Source organism: Ascaphus truei, chromosome 9 (assembly GCF_040206685.1).
Source record: "Ascaphus truei isolate aAscTru1 chromosome 9, aAscTru1.hap1, whole genome shotgun sequence".
Lineage (NCBI taxonomy): Eukaryota > Metazoa > Chordata > Amphibia > Anura > Ascaphidae > Ascaphus > Ascaphus truei.
Window position 1 is genome coordinate 29,617,004 of NC_134491.1, and position 21,118 is coordinate 29,638,121.

Here is a 21,118-nt window from a genome sequence, read left to right on the forward strand (position 1 = left end):
CATTGAGGATTTTAATTTTTAAATCATTTATGGAATGATCTAGTAGTGAGAAATGACGTCGCACTGGTGAGCAGTATCTTCCTTCTTCGTGCACGTGAGCGTGAGCATCGAGGCAGCTGATGCATGGCAAGACAAACTTGTTTGTCTTTGTCCCATGACGGCCGGGTCACAGGCTAATGAGGGAGAACTGCTCACGTGATGTGACAGGGCACGCCCCTTGGCACGCCTTCACACGCCCTCGCCATGTCCTCCAGCGCTCAACCCTGCAGGACACTGATGTCGGCAAGGACAGGAGCGCCGGTACTATGTCCGAGCCCTTAGGAAAAAGAGTCCCTGCCCCGAAGAGCTCACAATCTAATTGGTAAGTAGGAAGAACATACAGCGACAGTAGGAAGGTGTTCTGGTAAGATGTATGAGGTGTAAAGTATCAGCCACAGAGCTACTCATATGCTTCGTAAAAGAGGTGTGATTTAAGATGGGTCTTAACAGTAGATAGAGAGGGTGCTATTCGGGTATTGAGGGGAAGAATATTCCAGAATTCCATAACAGAAAGCAATGGGAGACATCAGAGTAACAGCAAAACAAAATCACAAAGATGACAAGTGCCTCTTCGGACAGCACAGATGAAAACGCTGAAACATTTCGGTATGATTGGTGCAGATGGACAAAATTACTTTAAAGCCATGTGTTGTTGCAGACAATGTTTTAACAAAGTTCCTTTTCATCTCTTTCTCTTTTTTTTTTACCCTATTCCATCTTGCTACTTTCAGGTACTTTGTACCAATTTAAACTCCCAATTGTATCATTGCTGTCTCTCAGAGCCAAAGAGCTGGGAAAGCAAGGCGACACTCTGCTTTCTAGCTGCATCTTCTGCTTTTACTGTATGTACTGTTTCAGACTGTTCTAGTAACCCAACATATGTTACAGGTATGACTGTATGTACAGTATCTGTAGACATCACTGCACCTCCATTACGAGGAAATACACCGAAATAGCATGTAATACTCAGCATTTATCAGACTTCAGTTAAAGCAGCAATCCCCATCCCTATCTGTTTTACTCCAGGTTCTTGAGATACCTACCAGTGAGGTTATTGGGTTAAAATGTCCCTCTGGGTAAAAACAAAATTGCCATCAAATCTTGAGCCAATAAGAAGTCGCAACGTCATTGATTGCAGCTTTCTATTGGATTGTCATTTAAATCTCCTTTAAAAAACGGAAAGTAGTCTGGTAAGTTCACTGGTAAGTATCTCGGGAAACAGGGGGTGCTCAGAGGTAAAAAAAAAAAAAAAAAAAAGCGCGGTTCAGATCCAGGGGACCCCCAGTTCCAAACCTGTACAAAAATGTAAAATTAGGTGGATGGTTAGGGGGAATTTAATCTTCACAGTGCCGGAGGCCCAGCGATCACATACAACTACTCAGTGGCATAGCTAGACATGCACGGGCCCCCAGGCGAAACATTTCAGGGCCCCATTATAAGTGTATAATGTATTCCGGCCGGCGAGGAGCCTGCTGTAGCAGCATAACACCGAAAGTAAGAAAGATACGCTGGGGCGCGCTCCTCGCCGGTCATCCTGCTCTGCCTCTGTGCAACTCCTAACTCCTCTGCCAGCTGCTCCTCTGCTACACTTTGGCGGCCCACCACCACGTACCGTCATCTCCCCCCGCCCCTACCTCTATCTCGGGGAGAAGAGAGAGATGGTCAGCAGGGCCGCCAAGATGTGGGGAGAGCAGGTCCCCAAGAGCGTGGGCGCCATAGTCTTTGCCCAGACTATGGCTATGTCCCTGCCACTACCCCCAACTGACAAATGGAGCTGGCTCCATTTTGGCTTTAATCCAGCCAAGTGGTCATCCCGATCAGCTGCTAGAAAATGAGCATTTGTCTTTGATGTACATAGTAAATCATAAGGCCCTCAGGCATGCTGGGCCCATCGTGTTCTAGGTATGTCATAAAGGCACGGTAAAGGTTCAAAACACAATTCAATCATAATGTGTTTTTTATACAATTACAGTACATCTTAAGAAAATCTGTTTTATTGTTTTTTTTTCATCTACATTCAAGAACTTTACTATAAATGCATAGCTTATTTTTTCCCTTCATCCTGCACTCTAATATACTAATTATATTAATGAAAAACAAAGTCACTTTATTTACTTCACTTCTACAAATGAAACTCAGTCTTCCCCAGTATTAGGAGGAATAGTCTCTATATAACACGCAGTGAGTCTGAGGGCTAGTGGCTGAGTTTGTTTTTAAATACTGTGGGTATCTCATGGGCATTTCAGAATATTGACAAAGGCTATCCATTTACAACCAGATTAGTTCATATTTATGTAACCCCTCTACCTTTAGCTCAGACTTACACCTATCCCTGAGGCGAGGGCCGGAGTCCCTGTCACATACTGGGCCCCACGTGGCCTGCGGTCAGACGGAAGGAATAATACACACACAGTGTGAGTAATGCACTTAGGTTACTGTACACTTATTAAACTGAGACACCTTGTGATCCTCAGCAGAGGGTCACTACACACTGTACACATATACACCACAATCCCCACACCGCGCTGTGCGGGTGTGACTCAGTGTTACTGGGGTAGAAGCTGCCCAATCCTGGGTTTGTTGGCATGTGATGTTGCCGGCACACCGTGGGTGCTCGTGATGTACTGAACCTGTTCCAGGTGCTTCAGTATCGCTGTGTCTTTATAGCCGGTGAGGGTCCCCTCCAGCTACTCGTGATCTCCTTTCCACTGTGGAACTGTAGCTCTCAGCTCCTGTCAGAATGTGCACACGCGCACTCTCTGCAGACCGCGAACGTACCTGCTGTGCTCAGATCTGCGCAGATCTAATCCAGCATGGCTGCCTTTCCAAAGGCTCCTCTCCCACATAGTCCCGCCTCTTCCACAGACGTTGTTATTGGCTGCTTTCATGTCCATCACAGTCACGTTGGAGAGGAACCTGCCAGGGGGCAGTGTGACAGTGTGTGAGCGCACACACACACACACACACACACACACACACACACACACACACACACACACACACATACACAGGGTTACATTTATTTACATAGTAAAAATATATATCTACCACCCATTTATAGAGTGTTACTAACTTAGAATATCCCATTAGGTTATTTTCTATCTTGTCTACTGCTGATAGAGAATGTGGGATACTGTTATTTCCCCTTAGCAACAATGTGTGTGTGTGTGTGTGTGTGTGCGTGTGCGTGTGCGTGTGCGTGTGTATGTGTGTTGTGATATTGTACTTCCCTACAGTATATCTCTCTGATGCCTTAGGAACATTTCCCATTCCCTCTGTATACCTCTCATCCTTGCTCATTTCAGATCTAATCTTTAGCTCCACATCCAATCTTCTGATCCACTTTATCTTATATTTGTTGCATTCCTCTGAATTATATTTTTCTTCCCCTTTGCCCAGTGCTGAGTGTAAAGGCATTGCAGAAATGTGTTCACAGACATATAATGCTCATAAAACAGAACCTAGAGGAGCTAGAGTAGATGTTATCAACAGCTACATCATAGTCTAATAGCCGTGAAGGGTCAGGGTCTATATTGCAGTAACTTAGTCATTGGGTTTCCACCCTGAGGAATCTTGCCAGTTCAAATTTAGATCAGAATAACATTACCAAAAGCAACATGATATGATGACTGGGTAAAATACCGAGATGACAATATTTATGTATCTTAAAGTAACATCGCTACCTACTTTAGTATGTTTAGGAAAAGTGGGTGCTTCTGCAACAAATATACATTTTACTCAGCACTTAAAAATTGAATTTTAAGGTCTGAAACGTTTTTTGGGTAGGGTACAGATTTAGGAATCCCGACTCCTCTCTGCCTCACTGCTGGCAAAAGTTCAGAGAAGTGCAGAACATTCTGGGACACAGATACTGGAATTCTGGCTACCCGCACTGTGGAGGTTACTCATAAAACTACAATATAGCCAATCGGGGGAATTTTGGCACATATACTCTCATTGAAGTCCTGGTTGGTACTATCACAGTTTAATGATTAACGCCCTATAGCTACTAACAAGATTCTGTGTCCGTTTTCAGACCCTTTGTTCCCAAACACTGGTTTCCGAGTATTGTGTCTGAGATTTATCCCGTAGTTGGTCACTTCATTTTTATTCTAATTCTTTGCAAAGATGGAGGCTATAAATGGCCAGCAGTATTAGCAGCATCATTTCATGTTGTAAAACCATTTACTTCAGTCCTGAGTACAGATGAGTGAATTTTGGGGCCAGATTTGGATCTGCAGCGGATCGTACGGATTTCCGCGGATCAATCTCAAAAAGGGCGATTCACGTTTTTGTGAAATTTTTTATTATTATTGCTAAGGCAATCAGCGAATTCAGAAATCCGTGGGCGGGTTTTTAAAACTCCCCCAACGGATTGCTGAATCTGCGGATTGGATTCTACAAATCTGTCAACGGGTTATAACCAATGGCAGTTTTTAATGAATCCGCGCGGATTAGAACCAGCCAAATACATTTGCGGATTTTACACCCGCGAAACAGATTTTGGGAGGGAAATCTGCGAAAATCTGGGAAACTAATTTGGGCGCATTCGCCCGTCTCGAATCCCGGTGCAGGACTAGACTTGGTTTTATGATGACATTGGAGTATGAGTCAACATACAGAAAAGTGTGTTTGGTTTAATGCTCCATTACCTACTCATGGTTATGTCAAATATTAGACGTGGGAGGTTTAAACCACCATACACATGGCAGAACTTGATACAGCCCCGTATAATATGTGCACTGGGTACTTCCCCAAATCACAAACCTGCCCACACAGAGAAAATGTCAGCACAAAGTATCTTTACATTCTTCACGCAAATGTGACAATCTTGGCACAAGATTTGACTTGATAAACCTCCTGATTGAGTTGGATGGTCAGAACTAGGCCATACAGTTTATTCTGATGGTAAAATAAAAATAAGACTTCCCTTACCTACATTGGATCATATACTAATTACCAACAAGCACGTAGCATGGCTAAACAGACAGTGAGCCTCCCAGAGTGTCAAATTAGGCCAAGGAAGATCAGGGGTGATGGGGCAAGCTTGGGTTGCTATGGCAACCAATTACTTTTTGAATACTAATGGTTTCAGTGAAGTAAGGGACAGAGCTGGAGAGGGAAAAAGACAACTGGAGAAGATAGAACTTTACTAGAGGGAACAATACACAAGGAAAGATGTAGCAAAAAAAATGATGACACAAAGCATGCACATAGATCCCTATTATATTACACTATTACCCTACTTACAGTCCCTTGGGTTAACAGTAGATTATTTATTATCGTTTAGGTCAGGGGCGCTCAACTCCGGTCCTCAAGACCCCCTCAACAGGTCAGTTATTCAGGATATCCCTGCGTCAGCACAGGTGCCTCAATCAGTCCCTGCTTCAGCACAGGTGGCTTAATCAGAGGCTCAGACATTGACCGAGCCTCTGATTGAGCCACCTGTGCTGAAGATGGGATGTCCTGAAAACCTAACCTGTTGGGGGGGGGGTGTCTTGAGGGACTGGAGTTGAGCAGCCCTGGTTTAGATATAAACTGACTTTTTGTTGCTTGGGTTCCAGGCATTTTTCTTCCTTCCAAAAGCACACCAGGGTACTACATTGCGATTTCTCATGCGCATACAAATCATGTAAAGATTCCACAATGGAATATAGGGTAATGGAATATAGTGCATTTATGATTTCAGCAGAAAATGGATTAAACATCCGAAACTCACCATGCTAAATATCAGGAACTATCTATCTGGATTGGAAAATGTAGCCTTGTAGCATGAAGTCCTTCCGTAGGACAGCCCCTAAGCGCGAACCGCGTTGGGGCATTAATGTGCCGAAACTCTAAGGACTGCACCCGACATACAACATCCGATATCCAGCTCCGTGTACTCTGGAAGCAGCGCCTCTTCTGGAAATAACATCGCAATCCAACTTATAGAAAGGAGGGGAGCGGTGTAAGTTCGTGGATGTCTCCAGCACTGCCCCATGACCCGTAGCGGTCTCACTACTTATTTGAAGCCTACATTTGTGATTTTATTTTCACCTACATGTGTTTTATATAGTATAATGCATATTTACACTATGTTTTACTCTCTTGTTTGTGAGGTAAAACCTTGAAGATCCTGCCACGTGATACAAGGACCACCTGCTAATAATCCTTTATCTGATTCAGGAGGTTTATACTCAATCTGAATGTTTCATCTGATACCAGGTTAGTGAGTTAATATAGTTTTTTTGTTTTAAATCAGTGTACAGCTTTTTGCATTATTGCACTATTTTTTCCCTGTCCTTCTTTACATACAGTATGCATCTAGGGACTATTTGCGGTCTGTATCCTGTTTTTCTTGTATGTATCTAAGACGATTTGGAAAAGTCGTACCACTTTGGAGAAGCACTAATCCATATTTATATTTGTTCACTGTGTCCCAATTTTTTTTGTTGATTCGCTTCACTTTGTTGTTTTTTCTAATAATAATTCTATTTAAATGTCACTTCGAAATTCAAATGAAATGTGCGATTGAACCTTACCACTTTGCACCTCGTAGGGCAGCTATGAAGTTTTGCCGAGACCCATTTTGGTCATACTCATACCTTCCCTACTGCGCACGCTTTGCTTGACAAACTCAAGCCTTAGTAGAGCAAAACGAAAAACACTGTAAACGTGTAGCAAAGCCAGAGTGGAGATGAGCTCTCATTTTTCATGTACAATTAAGAAAAATGTGACAGAAACAAGCTTTAAAACAGTTCAGGTGAAGAAGAGCTGTGTGGACATGTAAAAGCTTGCAGGCTTGGGATCAGGTGTTCACAGTAATTGCCCTGTATTCAGGTCAGCAAAAGCTGTTGTGATTTCACAGTCTCTGTCACCACGATGTTATGAAAAATATATATTGGTGGTAGGGATCCTGCGTTCCGTTCTTTGATCTGTATCTGCTAATCTGTATATGCATGATCTTGGGTTAAATATACCTGCTAATTAAGTTAAGATTTATCTCTTTCCCAGTTTGCTGTGCAATCTAAAACTGCAATTATACATTATCTTTGGGTCAGTAGTGACAGCTTATGTTTTATGGATTGCATTCAAGGTGCTGTTCTACTTTGCAACAAACACAGGAAATAGGATGGACTACAACACCCTTCCTTTTACCCTCTTCTGTACCAGAGAAAGTTGCACGGAATTAAACATAACGGTACCCTAATGATGTACCTGTATGGGTCCTGGCACGCTAGAGGCTGTTATGATGAATGTTTTCTTAGTTGCCTTTTGGTTGACTGCTCTGACAGAGCGGGCAGAGCGATATAAATGGAAGTGGAGCCCCATCCAAGGCCTGATCCCGGTCACGTCATCACCCAGGAGTGATCACACGAACCCGAGGTCCGGTGGCACTCTGGGGTGCTGGACCCCAGCACTCTAAAGGTTAACAGCTTTCGATCATTCATAATTTAAAAGGTGCAGTTCCACTTATTTGCTGGGTATACACACACATATATATATATATATATACACTGTATGAACAGTAATATAGAAACACAACAGCACTAAAAGCATTAAATCTACATACGGTAAAAAGGCGTATGCAGTTAAGCAACCTCGCGTGACCCCTGCACTTTTCACACTTACGTGCTTCGTCAGGTGTCACGCGAGGTTGCTTAGCGCATTTCTATTGGTGGTGTCGAAGACCGGTTTGAAATTGGGTTAGTTTACCATCCAGTTGCCGAAAAGGTCGGGACCGCGATCACCATCTGCTGTTCATGTCGGCTCTCATTCCTACATTTCCCGAGCTGCGCACGCCTTTTTACCGTATGTAAGTTTAATGCTTTTAGTGCTGTCGTGTTTCTATATTGCTGCTCATATATTATTGTGGACTTTTTCATACAATTCAATATATATATTGACCTGAGCGTCATTTGACGTAGCTGCAAGGTAGGAAGGGGGGGCGCTAGCTCTGGCGCAGACCAGACAGGGGGGCGCAGCAGTAAAAGTTTGCGCTCCCCTGATCTATGGGACATAGGGCAGATGAGACATCACACAAGAAGGAACCATGTTTCCAAACTAGCTTTCATGTAGCTCAGATGTGTTCAGGCTCAGACATTCCCAACATTAACATATAATGTACATGAGCAATTAGTGCACCCTTAGTTATTACTGACCACTTACTTAGGTATGTATTGCCCTTTGTGTCTTGTTGATAGCGCCTGAGGTCTGAACTTGAGCAAGCCTGAAGTAGTTCAAATTTCAAACTTCTAATATGGGACTTTAATCTATCTCCTGTTTGTTAGCCCTACCCATAGCAGAGAAAGAAAGTCCCATACCAGATGTTGACTGGGGCGGCAAACTGGAAATGACAGATCCTGGGGAAAGACAGCAAAGTACCCGCACGGTAACTCAGTGAGCTCCACGAATATCACAACCATCTTCTTCACCTTGTAGAACATTGATTCCCAACAGGGGGTTGGGGCACCCCTCAGCGCTTGTGAGGTGTCTCCAATGGGTTTGCCAAATTAAATATGTCATTGGGGATCCCAGATAGTATAATGGGTTCCTGAGCCCATGTGGGGACTGCACGCTTAGTAAGCAATAAGATGTGTTAATATGAGTTTTGCAGAACAAATGTTCTAGTAGGAGCTGCACAATGTAAAAACAACGGTTGGGAAACACTGTCGTGGATGAACTATTTCACCCTGTGAATGCATTGTAGTACCCTGTTTTTATCAATATAGTTTAAACGTATTTGTTTTCCATTTTTCTCTTGGTTTGCTATCCATCGAGAAATCCATCCTCTGAGAAAATTGTCCAGTTTTGCCTATCGTTTGGGCACTTAATATGAGTGTTCCTAATTGTGTTTTCATTTCAACACCTTTATTTTAAACATATAGTATTACACTATACATTGCTTCCCCTCAAATCCACACCCTGGACATCCAGAGTTGCGCTTACAGCTGCATTCTGGCGTTTATTTAAACTGTCGGATCAGTTCATCGCAATTGCAGTACCGATAGATCTTTTAGATTCACTACTTTGATATGTATAATTTGTACAACATAGTGTTTGCATTGTATAAGTTATTGATAGAGTTCGCAGTGCCTTATCACATCCTTTCCGTGTTTGTATTATTCGGTCTACAATTAATCTTCACAGACGTTTGGAAAATATTTCTAAAATGACTTACAGATTGTCTTTCTTTAATACTACTATTAATACTACTACTATTTGTATATTTGTAGTCCTGCTGAGTTTTTAGGGTCAATAAATTGAAAAGATTTTCACAATGGATTATGCGAATAAATAAATAAAAATAATGCAATAGTACTGTAGATCTTTTGAGACAGGGAACTATATTTTGGAGCTTCCAAGTGGGGCAACACCTTTAGTATTAAGCTGGGTTCCAACGGCATCAGCATCCAGTTTGTGTTTTTACATCTTCCATCCAAAGTTAAAAAGCTTGGCTGGCTGGATCAGTTTTGGGGAAATGAGGAGCCAGATGGCAATATTTCTTCCATCTGCACAGATGTTTATGCATTAAACAAATATAAGGATAATCCCAGAATCAGAACTTGTTAAGCACAAAATTAGGAGGTTTAATATCTCTTTAAGATGATAAAAAAGAAAGATAAGCATACAGTACATGTTCTGCTTTCTGTTGGTCACTGCATATTGAAAATTAAAATTAGCAGTAAGACTGCAAACACATTAAAAAACTCACACGTTCCATCCAAACTACGACATAGGAAAAACAAATTTGCACAGCAGATTTTTGGGAACATTGCAATGCAAGAGTGATTTAATGGGCCAGAAGGGAAATATGTGCAGCAATTTATATTATGACACAAACCCCACATCTCCTTCAGAAAGCCGGTGAAAAAATGAGCTTTGTATCAGCAGCTTCTGCAAAGCAGCCACCTAAGAGCAGCATGCGAGGTCTGGTTTGAATGAAGCTGGAGAAATGGTAGGAAACATGAAAACAATGCAAGTCATAATTTCAACAACAGACGATATTGTGGAATTTATTATCACTCAAATCACAGAAATGAAGATATATACAGGCGATGAGGACCATTAGGCCAGGCTAGTGTGCCAGTTTTCCTTTATACCTATAAGACTTTATGTCTGGTTTCATATCCTACTTTCTGGTGCTTTAAGGTTTAATGTATTCACCCCAACATGTTTGTTTTTATGTATTGGTATAAAACACCAAACATTGTAAAACATGTAGTTGCCCCCAGCCACGCCTCCCGGCAGGCTATTCTTTTTACCTACTGCCCTTTGAGTGAAAAACCATGTTCTCACATTCGGCCTACACCTCTCTATGTTAAAAGAATAACCTCTGACTCTAGCTCTTTTATTTCTAGATAGTGGTAGTTTTAAAGTACTTGAAAGCATCGACCATATCCAATCCTCCAACCTTTCTTCTTGGGTGTACAAGAAAAAGAAAAGGAACAGCATGAAGCAGTAATTCCGGTGCTGCAAGGTCAGCCCCAGTCTCAGTCCTTTCCCAAGTAACGTCTCAGTATAAATAATGTAGCTGTCTGTGCAAGACTAATTATGATGGACAGTGAATGACACGACAAAACCTAACTAGATAAAACTTGCACAAGGATACAGAACCAACAGTGAGAACTTGCAGCTCAATACTAGTTGGTATGCTGAGGTCTTTCTTCATAAGGTATGCACCATGTTAAATGCCCCAAGTCTAATTTGGCCTACTGTATGTTTTATTGGCTTTTCCGCCACAAACTTAATATGTCTAAAACTCAGCCACTCATATTTCCTCCTAAACTCGCAACCACCATCTATCCTGTTACCAAAGCACTTTGCTTTGTGTGACATTTAACGCATCCTGTTGCTTCTCCCTCCATAATATTGCCATGATCCACCCATTTCACTTTCTCGCAGAACTGTGCCCGCTCATCTCCTACCTAAATCCCTCTCTTGGCTTCCTATCAAGAGCCGGATCACCTACAAAGTACTCTTTGTTACCTTCCATACTCTTCACTCATCTTCTCCTCTCTACACGTCAGCTGTGATGTCTCATTATGACTTTGCACGTCTCCTGCCCATGCCCACTATCTCTTACCTGTGGAACTCCATCATGCAATATATGTCAAGCACCTTCTCTCCCAACCTTTAATTTCAACCCAAATACACATCTTCTGATGGAAGAATTTCAGTAGCCTGGACATATTGCTACTGCCCCACACTGCACTTTCTCCTTCACCAGCTGTCTCCTAACATACCACTTAAATTGTAAGTTATCGGGGGCTGGGATTTCCTTTTCTATTGTCTAATTCCATGTTTGTTGCACTTATTGTATTATAATATATTTTCTATTTTTTAACGCTCTACACATATTGGTGGCCCTATATAAATATAGGTACAGCTCAACCCCGTTATAGCGCAATCCACTATAATGCGGATCTGCTTATAACGCGGTTTGATCGTGGCTCACGATCAAAAAGCAGATCTCCTACCTTTCTCTTTTGCCTGCTTCTTTCTGCCGGTGCCCCCCCCTTCTCCTCTGCGCCGGCGTCCCCCCTCCTCTGCTCCGGCATCGGAACGACGGAGTGACAGAACGCGTAGTGCTTTCCTGGGTCAGTCACGTTGGAGACGCGACTGTCACACAGTGACGTCACCATGGAGCGCGGACTCTTTGAACGACTTGAACTTCCGCCGTTCCTCCACATCAAGCATGGAGAGGGTTCCTGTGCAATCGGAGGTTTGACTGATACCGTCCCTCACTGCCCCCCCATCCAGCTTGCCGCTCGAGATTGGAGTACACACACATACCACGCTGATCTGACAGCAGAAGCAAGGAGAGAGCTGCCACTGCCGGGTAAGTCCTGCGTGAGGGCACTTCCGCATCTGGGAGAGTTAGCCCAGCTCTCCTCCTCCAGCAGACGCGGAACCCGATCGCGGCAGCCATTTTTCTTCCACAATCCCAGACGTGGTCGCATTATGTGGACCCAAAGCACCGCATTATAACAGGGTTCAGCTGTACTTACCTACATATGCACATATTAATCTAGGTTGCCATACTTTTTATTCTAGAAATGTAACTAACTTATCTTGCATCAGATAGGTAACAAAGATATCATTCCTATCCAGTGAGATGGTGAACAGAATACAAGCGACCAGTCTACATTCTATTACCACTAACATGAGGCTTCTTGACAGTTCATATTACTACTACTGTGAGGCTCCTTGACATCTATTGATATATGTTGAACTGGAATATAGGAAGCTTGCAGCTGTTTTCTGCAGAGTAATATTTTAAGGGGATTTGTAACAAGATGACAGATTTGTAACAAGGTGTCAGACTTTGATTCATATGGCCAGATATAGTGCAATTTCCTTACCCACTGATCTAAAAAAACATAAAATGAACATAGGCTTAAAGGAAGATTAAAATATATACATAAAAGGCAGGAAGTAGTAAAAACAAGTGCAGTTCTCCCCAATTTCACCCATTTTGAAATTGAGCTGCATGTGATGCAGAATACAACCTTATTTTTTGGTAGCTGTTTTTTTATTTTAAAAGGCCCTCACGACTACAGCAGAGTGTGCACATGGGAATCCGTGCTATTAATTGTCACATACTTCACTCAACCACAAGAGATGACATTGTGTTTTTCTATTGTCCTGTGTGATGCAGGACATTTACGCTGCCATTTTGATAACCCAACTAGCCCAGCCAGAGCTTCTCCCAGCACTCCCTTCGGAGGTATGTAGCTTGGGAAGCAGAGGGTCCCCGGACCTGAAATCAATGCGGTCAGCTCTGGAGATCCTATTGTTCTGACTCAAGCTCACTGTAGCAAGTGAGTAGAGGCAGGCAGTTTAACTCACCCCCCATAGATGCACTCAGAGTCCTTCTTTCTTTTGTACTTTTATTGTGAAAACAACAATAACAAAAATGGGGTAACTGGGCAGCTGGCATAAGTAAGGGAGAGGTAAATTGCAATGGCTTTACCAAGTGGTAGACAAGCTGTGACTATCCACAATGGCTGCTGGAACTAAAAGGAAACATGCTAGCCTGTACTGAGAAAATAAGGCAAGGATTATGCCAACTAGCAGGGGGAGCCAGGAACAGCTCAATTAACTGAGAAAAAAGGGGTGTTGCCAAGGCAACTGGCTGAGAAGCAAAGGGAAGGATACATTTGTAGCAATCTTACACTGAAGAGTAATGGCTGCCACAAAACAGGGAACATAAACATATAGAGAGGTTCCAGGACACCTCTGCTTCAATCCAATCGTAAAAACACATGCTTTGAGTACCTCCTTAAAGCAGGAAGCAGAGAGAAGAAAACGAATTTATACTTTTGCCCACACATTTTCAAAATATTATTGCACACAGGCTGGTAATAAACCAAGATGACTGTATCTTATAAATAGCATTTATTTACCATATTAGCACAGCATGTCCCTCACGTTAATGCTCAAAGAAGGTAAAAAAAAAGAAAGAAGCAGAACTCCAATGTCAGCAACTGCTTTGAAAATTAAAATAATACCGTTAGACCATATCTCGAACACGTATTATTTAGAAGTGCAAATGGCTCCATCTGTAATCCCGGTCTCAAATACTCTGAAGCAGAAGGACCCATTCAATAATAACCACTTTTGTTACAGAAATAGATGACTCTAAAATGTTGTTCCCCATGAAATCTGATTGTTTCTATATTGATGCAGTAGTTGGTAAAAGATAAAACCATTGGATTATTTTTGTTAACATTTTTATTGCGTGAACATGTGTAAACTGAGCAGACGGCTAAGTGTTGCTAATTTCAAAGTTTGCGACACCTAAACATATCAGATTGCAGATGGGGAACAGAACAAGTAAACAGGTCTAGGAAAGATGAGAGACTCTTAGTGGGACAAGATGCCTTGTGGGATTTGTTGCCTACTCTAAATACCGGCTTAATTTACCTGGTGCAATTCCATGTATGCGCAAGGCGCTGTGATAAATCCTTATGATATAAACATTGATTTGAGCGGCTGGGTTGATATAGAACAATTTGTTATGCACATCAAAAACACGTCATCACTTCAAAAGAAAAATATATATACAAACATACACCGGTCGCTGGTGTACGGAAGGTACCTGCCATCCATGTGCTAACCCTCCTTTGTATTGTATGTCTTTATTTATATAGCGCCAAAAGTGTACTCAGCGCTTCACAAAGAATACAGCACAGGGAATTATAATAATACGATAAGTGCAGCAAAATCAGACAATAGGAAAGGAAATCCCTGCCCCGAAGAGCTTAAAATCTAAGGTTTGAGGGGAATTTACAGAGACAGCAGGTGAGGGAATAAGTGCTGTATATGGCAGTGCTTGGCCACAATGGGTGGTAGGAGTGCCTGAGTGTGGGACAGTAGCCATGAGTGCAGGCTATTGGGATGCTTGCTTTGTGGGACGAGTTTTTAGGTTAGTCAGTATTAAATGAAAAGGTTGACACCATTTGCATGGGAGGAGATGGCAGTGAGGCATGCTCCTTAAAGCAGCAAAACAACACCCCCTTCCCATATTTAAAGCATGTGACGATGTATAATTCTACATTCTTACCTCAGATGGTAATTGTTTGGTACTCAAGTTATGAATCTGAAAAAAATCCTAATTGTGTGCCTAACATTGCTGCCTTTCTGTTTCAAACAATCCTTCAGTCAGTGTAACTGAGCAGCTATAATGTATCCTTACATCCTAAGGTAACATTATCTATTACAGCTGAATCTGCTGGGAACATTGGCAACAAATGATCACAAACAGGAAAGTGTTTATTTGGCCCAGCAGGGGGAGAAGGTAACAGGGGTGGGGGCATCTGACAGAGCTCAGCAGGATGAAGAGGTAATTGGGGAGGTGTAAACTGACGGAACCCAGCAACGTGAGGAAGTAATTGCGGAGGAGGCATCTGACAGGGCCCAGCAGGGTTCGGAGGTAATTGGGAGGGGTATCTGACGGGGCCCAGCAGGGGGAGAAGGTAATAGGGGTGGGGGCATCTGATAGAGCCCAGAAGGGTGAGAAGGACCAGGTAATAGGGGAGGGGGCATTTGATCGGGCCCAGCAGGGTGAACAGTAATTGGGAGGGGTAATCTGACAGAGCCCAGCAACCGCGGCCCCCGGGGACGAATCCTTGGAAGGAAAAACATCAATTCCGTATTTGACATGTTCCAGTTGGGGACAGAACATCTATAAGGTGCGAGCAGAAAAAACGTTGGTGGCACGAGACTGAAGGGAAGAAAAATACGCAAATACAATAGTGCTAGTTTTGTGCCGTTAGAGTGGCCTCTTCTGTAATTATTTACCTAGCTGCAGCAGACTAAAATAGGGAAAGTTACAGAATAAATAGGCCTATGCTCGCAATATTTCACGTTTGTATATTATCTGTAAGGTTTTAAAGGAGCTGTTTAGAAGTATATCCAGTGTTGCATAATCATCCATATATAAACAGATGGACAGCTGGGTTACAAAGTCTGGGATGATGGCAACATTTCTGGTTAAAAAAAAATATTAACGGAGGACAGCTGTTAATTGATCTTCAGAAAACTGTAGGATCTCAGTCTATCCTAGGGAACAAATGCTCATTTTCTTCTGACCTAATCTTTCTTGCTTTTTGAACATAGGACAATAGGATGCCAGGAATATATTAAATATACATTGTGGGGCAGATAAACTTAGTTGCTTAATGCTGTCCATATGCCAGATGAGTGTGGATAAAGCATGCCAGCTGGTTTTTATATTCATTCCTTGCTGGCAGTCAAATCCCTAGTGGACTAAAATCAACACCACAAAAACAGCTGCTAAATTGGCTAAAAGTCTGCAAGTAGCACACATATCAGCACTTCCGAAATTGGTCCTGTTTGGTAGAACAAGGCACCTTTTCTTGGTCTCACTGGAATAGACGAGTATGATGAATTAAACACAACGACATTTTCCTCAGCAGATTTTTTTCAATGGTTCCAATGTTTAAATGGATACAAAAGTGGCAGATGAGGGACTATTGTTAAACCTAAATTACAGATTGGGACATGTGTCTTCAACTGATATATTACATACTACACTTGGACACAAAGACTATCTGGATGTCGCACCCCATCTGACCTGATGAGATAGTTTGTTCACTGAAGCACAATTAACCTGATGCTTTTCACAGCTGTGGTGATCAATTATACTAATCAGGGGCCTTATATCACAATATATTGTAATCATGTGATTTAAGTACAGTACTAGTCCCATTCTTGACTGTATAGTCTCCGATTAAAGAAGCCATTTACTGTAACTAACCTCCATTTGTTTTCATGATTGGAACCAGGGGTGGGGGGTGAGTCTTCAGAACCGAACTGACCAGTTTTCAGCTCCAGGGGCCCCACAGATACTTACTGGTGAAGTTAGAGATATGACTTCCTGGTTTTTACAAGGGCTTCAAATGGACATCCAATAGAAAGCCACAACCGATGATTGCAGCTTCTTATTGATCCTAGATTTGGCAACCATTTTGTTTCCCCTGAGGGAGATTTAAACCTGGTAACTTCGCTGCCAAGTATCTGAAGAACCTTGGGGTTCCCAGAGCTGGAATTAGTAGTGTTTGCCTCGTAGGGTGGAGGGGGGAGAAAAATGGAGGTAGGAGGCTCCTTAAACATGTTTTTTGTGGATGAACTAATCTTTCAATATTTATACTACTGATGGGGTTTGGTTTGTCACACCAAATTTGCCATGTTAGCTAAAGTTATGAAAAGCTGAGACTTTAGATTAATTTAATTCTGGCAAGTAAAGAACTGCAGTACGTTAAAAACCTTTGTTTTGTCTTTTTTTCTTCAGCACAAATAAAACAACGTTTTAAAACATTTAATTGATAAAAAAATTAAATTAGATATTTATTTTCTTTTAAAGTCAATTTATACAACAACATTTTTCATATCTGTAAGTTGTCCTAGCTGGTTATTGCACTCCAGTTCAATAAGGTGTTTTGTCCAGAAATTAATTGGTACAGAGGAACCCATGTGGCAGCAAAGCTGCAAACCCCCTCAGGAGCTTATATAAGTTTAAAACGATAATGATAATAATGATAATAATGATAATAATAAACCATCCACACATCCCAGAAAACCATCATGAAATGACATTCAGGGCTTAAACTTCATCACAACAATGCTTAGGAGTCCGTTTGAAGCTTGTTCGCTGTGGAGAGGCTGGTGGTCAGATACTAATGTCCAAGAATGTGGACTGGTGACATTATGGAGCCTAGATCAATGGCAGCTGATCAGCTCTGGGCTTACATTGGCCTTTTCCATCCTTATGAAGATAATGAACAGGGCTTTAGATACGATTTTGTATCCAGTGTATGGTTTTCTTTCAGCAATCAACAGTTATGTCTCTTTGGAGATGGTAGAGCCTCTCTGCTCATCTTGGAAGGACTTGGAATCTTCCCATGGGCGAGGACCTCTGATGTTTTTCCATTCATCGAAATTGGTTTCCTTAAATTTCTGCAGAGGACAAGCAAATTTGATATTACAATACAACATATTTTAAACAATGGGTATTCCTTTTGTTAAGCATAATACTTTAAGCCAGTACACTTCCAACATGGTAATAAATATTTTCATGGACACTACCTAGCACAGGCTGAAGAAGAAAGCATGCGTTCAGCCCTACACAACAAGACAGTTGAATTGAGGGGATATCGGTGTTGATGAGAGAGACGTGAATTCTTCCATCTTGTTATTGTCAACTTTCATTAAACATTGGTTGTACAGAGTACAATAATTAAGTAATAATCCCCGAAGAACAGGGCATTACTGGCCAATAATGCCCTGGCTGGAAGAGTTGAAGGCCCGAGGCGAAGCCGAGGGACTTTAACCCAGCCAGAGCATTATTGGCCAGTAATGCCCTGTTCTGAGGGGAGTATTACTATTATAGGCTAAATGTAGCCTTTTTTCATAAATAGACACTTTTGTATAGTTAAATAGATTTTTTTATTAAAATAAAATGGTAAATACATGAAACCACCTCTATATACGCTTACACTGCAGCTATCTATACCCACACACTGCCCCCTCTGTGTACACACACACACACACACACACAGCAGCTCAACACACACAAACTGCTGCTACACACACACACACAGCACTTCTACACACACAAGAACACCACACACACACTGGAGCTGTAGACACACAACACAGCACCTCTACACACACACACAACACAGTCTTAGATCACAGTCCCTATTACATGATGCAACTTCAATCAAAATCAAAAGATTGAAAACCATAGCAAAAATAAAATACTGAAAGAAATATGACAGGACTACTAGAGATGTGTCCACACAACAAACAAGGAATGTTAGGGGGAAAGGGGGTTAAGAACAGATGCTGCAAAATACAACTGGCACAGAAAGCTCAACACAACCCCTGTGTATATAACACTCATATTCACACAAATCGCAAGAAGCCAATTTTAAATTGATATTCACAGCTCAGTCAGCCAATTATACACTATGTTCTGCTTACCCTATATAATTTTTTGTCAGTTTTACTGGAAATATGATATTTTTATTGTATCTTGTGTTTTTCATATATTGTGTTTTTTATGTATGATATTAATAAACTGTACCGGCTGAAAAGTCAGGTCAGCTGTGCGAAGCACTCCAATCTTGCCTGATTGGTCAGGCACCCTTCCCCCCTTGCTTGACCAATCTGGCCAGCCCAAGGGATTTAAATATCCTTGTGTCTGTGTGATGAAGTAGTTTGTGTACTACGAAACGCGTTGGAAGTTTTAATTTTATACTGAAATAGAAAAGTATCACAGGACACCGCGGATTTTAAACCATTTATTAGCCAATTATTGGTACGATGTTTCAACCTTTACTTACAGGCTATCCCTGATTGCAGGAGCACCGGTAATATTTCTTCTTTACTTTTTATGGTGTGCAGCAGATGTAACTATTTTTCATTTTATACTGGACATTATCTCTACTACTCCTATTGCGATTGTCACCAGCATACGGCTTAATTCAGGCTCCCTGACCTGCACCCTACAGTCACTTCTGTGACGCAATGCCATCAGCCGCCGTTACAATCGCCGAGACAGATTTGACTGGAGGTTTATTCTCTTGGACTCTAGTCCTCCTCCTGAACTACTGGTGCTTGCAGCTGCTACCGCGGCCCATTAACAGACACCATATGGTCACTACTCGTGCGCCGTGTGGTGACATCACTAGCTGCTGAAGCCGACACTGCCAAGTTCTAATCTTGGAACTGTGTTTTCTTCATCTACGGGGTCTGAGTGCCGACAGCTACACTGAGGAGACGCTCCGGTACCTACCACACAGAGCATCGTGTTCCCTGGATGGTGCCGACCACCCAGCAAGGACCTGCTACCCTTACTATATCCTAAAAGGACGTTGATCCTCAGTTTTGCAAACCCATGTCTATCACATGAAATGCGCTAAAGAACTGCTTTGATGTACGCACAATACCTACCTTTTACTCACCATTGTGTTTATTACAAACTTTGCTTCACTATGAGAGTTGTGCGCAGTTTTTTATCCATTTTCTCTTAGCACCTGTGAGCACTCTTGTGAACAGCTGCAGACTCTCTGTATAAACATACTGTACTTAAGGTCCTGTTATTTGTTCAGTCCCTTTTCCATGAATGATTGATTCACACTGACTGCATTCCCTTGGTGTATGGAGTTTTACTACTAGATTTTTCACCACATATGTGATTTATTTTTCATTTATTCACCGATGGTACATTTCGTGCACATTTTTTCTTTTCTTCAATTACACACTATACTTGAAAAGCAGCACAGTTAAGATGAGGGAAAACACATGAAAAGTCCAATACGGATGTTAAAATAAATCAATTATAAATGATTAAAATCAGGGGTTCTCAAACATCTCCTCAAAGCCCTAAATAGAAAAGGTTTTGGTGAAACCAACCAAAATCCTATGCAAATAAGACACAACCCCCTGCGTGCAGTTACATGCATCATTCCTGGTGTAGCTCATGATCTCAGAGAAGAGGTTTAAGAACCACTAGTATGAATTAAATGTTGGGTGGTCACTGAATGGCCCTTTCATTGCCTCATCCCTCGACACCACAGATAGATTTAGGTGGGGTTCTGAGTTTGTAACACTAGCTGAACTAAAGATGGGATAACACATGAAAATCTAATCAATGGCCAATAATCATGTTTCTTATACATGCAAAAAGTGCTGAGACGTGTGTGTACATGTCATTTATTATTTCAGTACGTATACGATTAACATTTAAACAACTGATATAAGACCCCAAGAAGCTTTAATCAGTTATTTCAATCTTCAACCATAAAAATATCTGAGCTCTCAACTATAACCATTCCCTGCTGATAAAGTCTGTGTAACACAAATTAACCTACATTAACCCTTTGGATGCCCAATGACATCGCCACTACGTCATGGGGGTCTGTCACTCCAGGGGCCCTAGCCTTCTACACATTGTTGTTTTAGGGGTGCCCCACCAAGGCACTCCGAACACAGAAGTTAGGCCCCACCAGAAGTCAGGCCCAACTTCTGCAATCGCCGGCTGGGTGAGGCAAAGCAGAGAGTAGTTTCACCCCATTCAAGTAGTGCATATTGTGGAAACATTTGTTTGTTACATTTGATACTGCGAAGGGGAACAAGATTCTAAACAACTGATTTGTACAGAGCACACCATTTTCAGAAGCTTGATAACACAGCTCCCTTTAAAGCTGCAGTTCAGTTTTTTTTTTTTTTTTTTTTTACATTTATTTTTTTACTTCAATAGTTTCATGTGGGCAATCTCTAATTACCTAAAGAACAGTATAGCTGCAGCTCAATTCGTTTTCCATGTATTGATAGGTCAAAATTTGGTGACATATTAAAAGCTGGCATTTGTTTATAATCTGCTTGACTGGCAGTGGAAGCTCATGAATATTCATGAGCATTCCTAGACTGACAAATGCTAGAGGGTGTGCCAGAGCTTGTGACAGGACATGAAGGGGCAGTGCCTTAGCAAATGGCTGTTAAAATAGAATACAAGAAAATTGGTCTTTCAAAGTTGTTTTTTTAAAAACAGAAAATGCTAAAA

At 41.8% G+C, this 21,118-nt stretch overlaps 1 protein-coding gene across 2 annotated transcripts in view; it reads right to left on the reverse strand.

Moving 5' to 3' along the window:
- Positions 1–16,866: 16,866 nt before the first annotated feature.
- COX16 (cytochrome c oxidase assembly factor COX16) overlaps positions 16,867–21,118 on the reverse strand; it is a 55,774-nt gene continuing 51,522 nt past the window's right edge. Inside the window, exon 4 of one of the 2 annotated variants that reach the window (XM_075614200.1) lies at positions 16,867–17,505. In XM_075614200.1, the coding sequence (XP_075470315.1) occupies positions 17,389–17,505 (117 nt within the window). In that variant the 3' untranslated portion in view covers positions 16,867–17,388. The remainder of the gene's footprint in view (positions 17,506–21,118) is intronic. The other variant, XM_075614202.1, reaches the window with a different exon arrangement.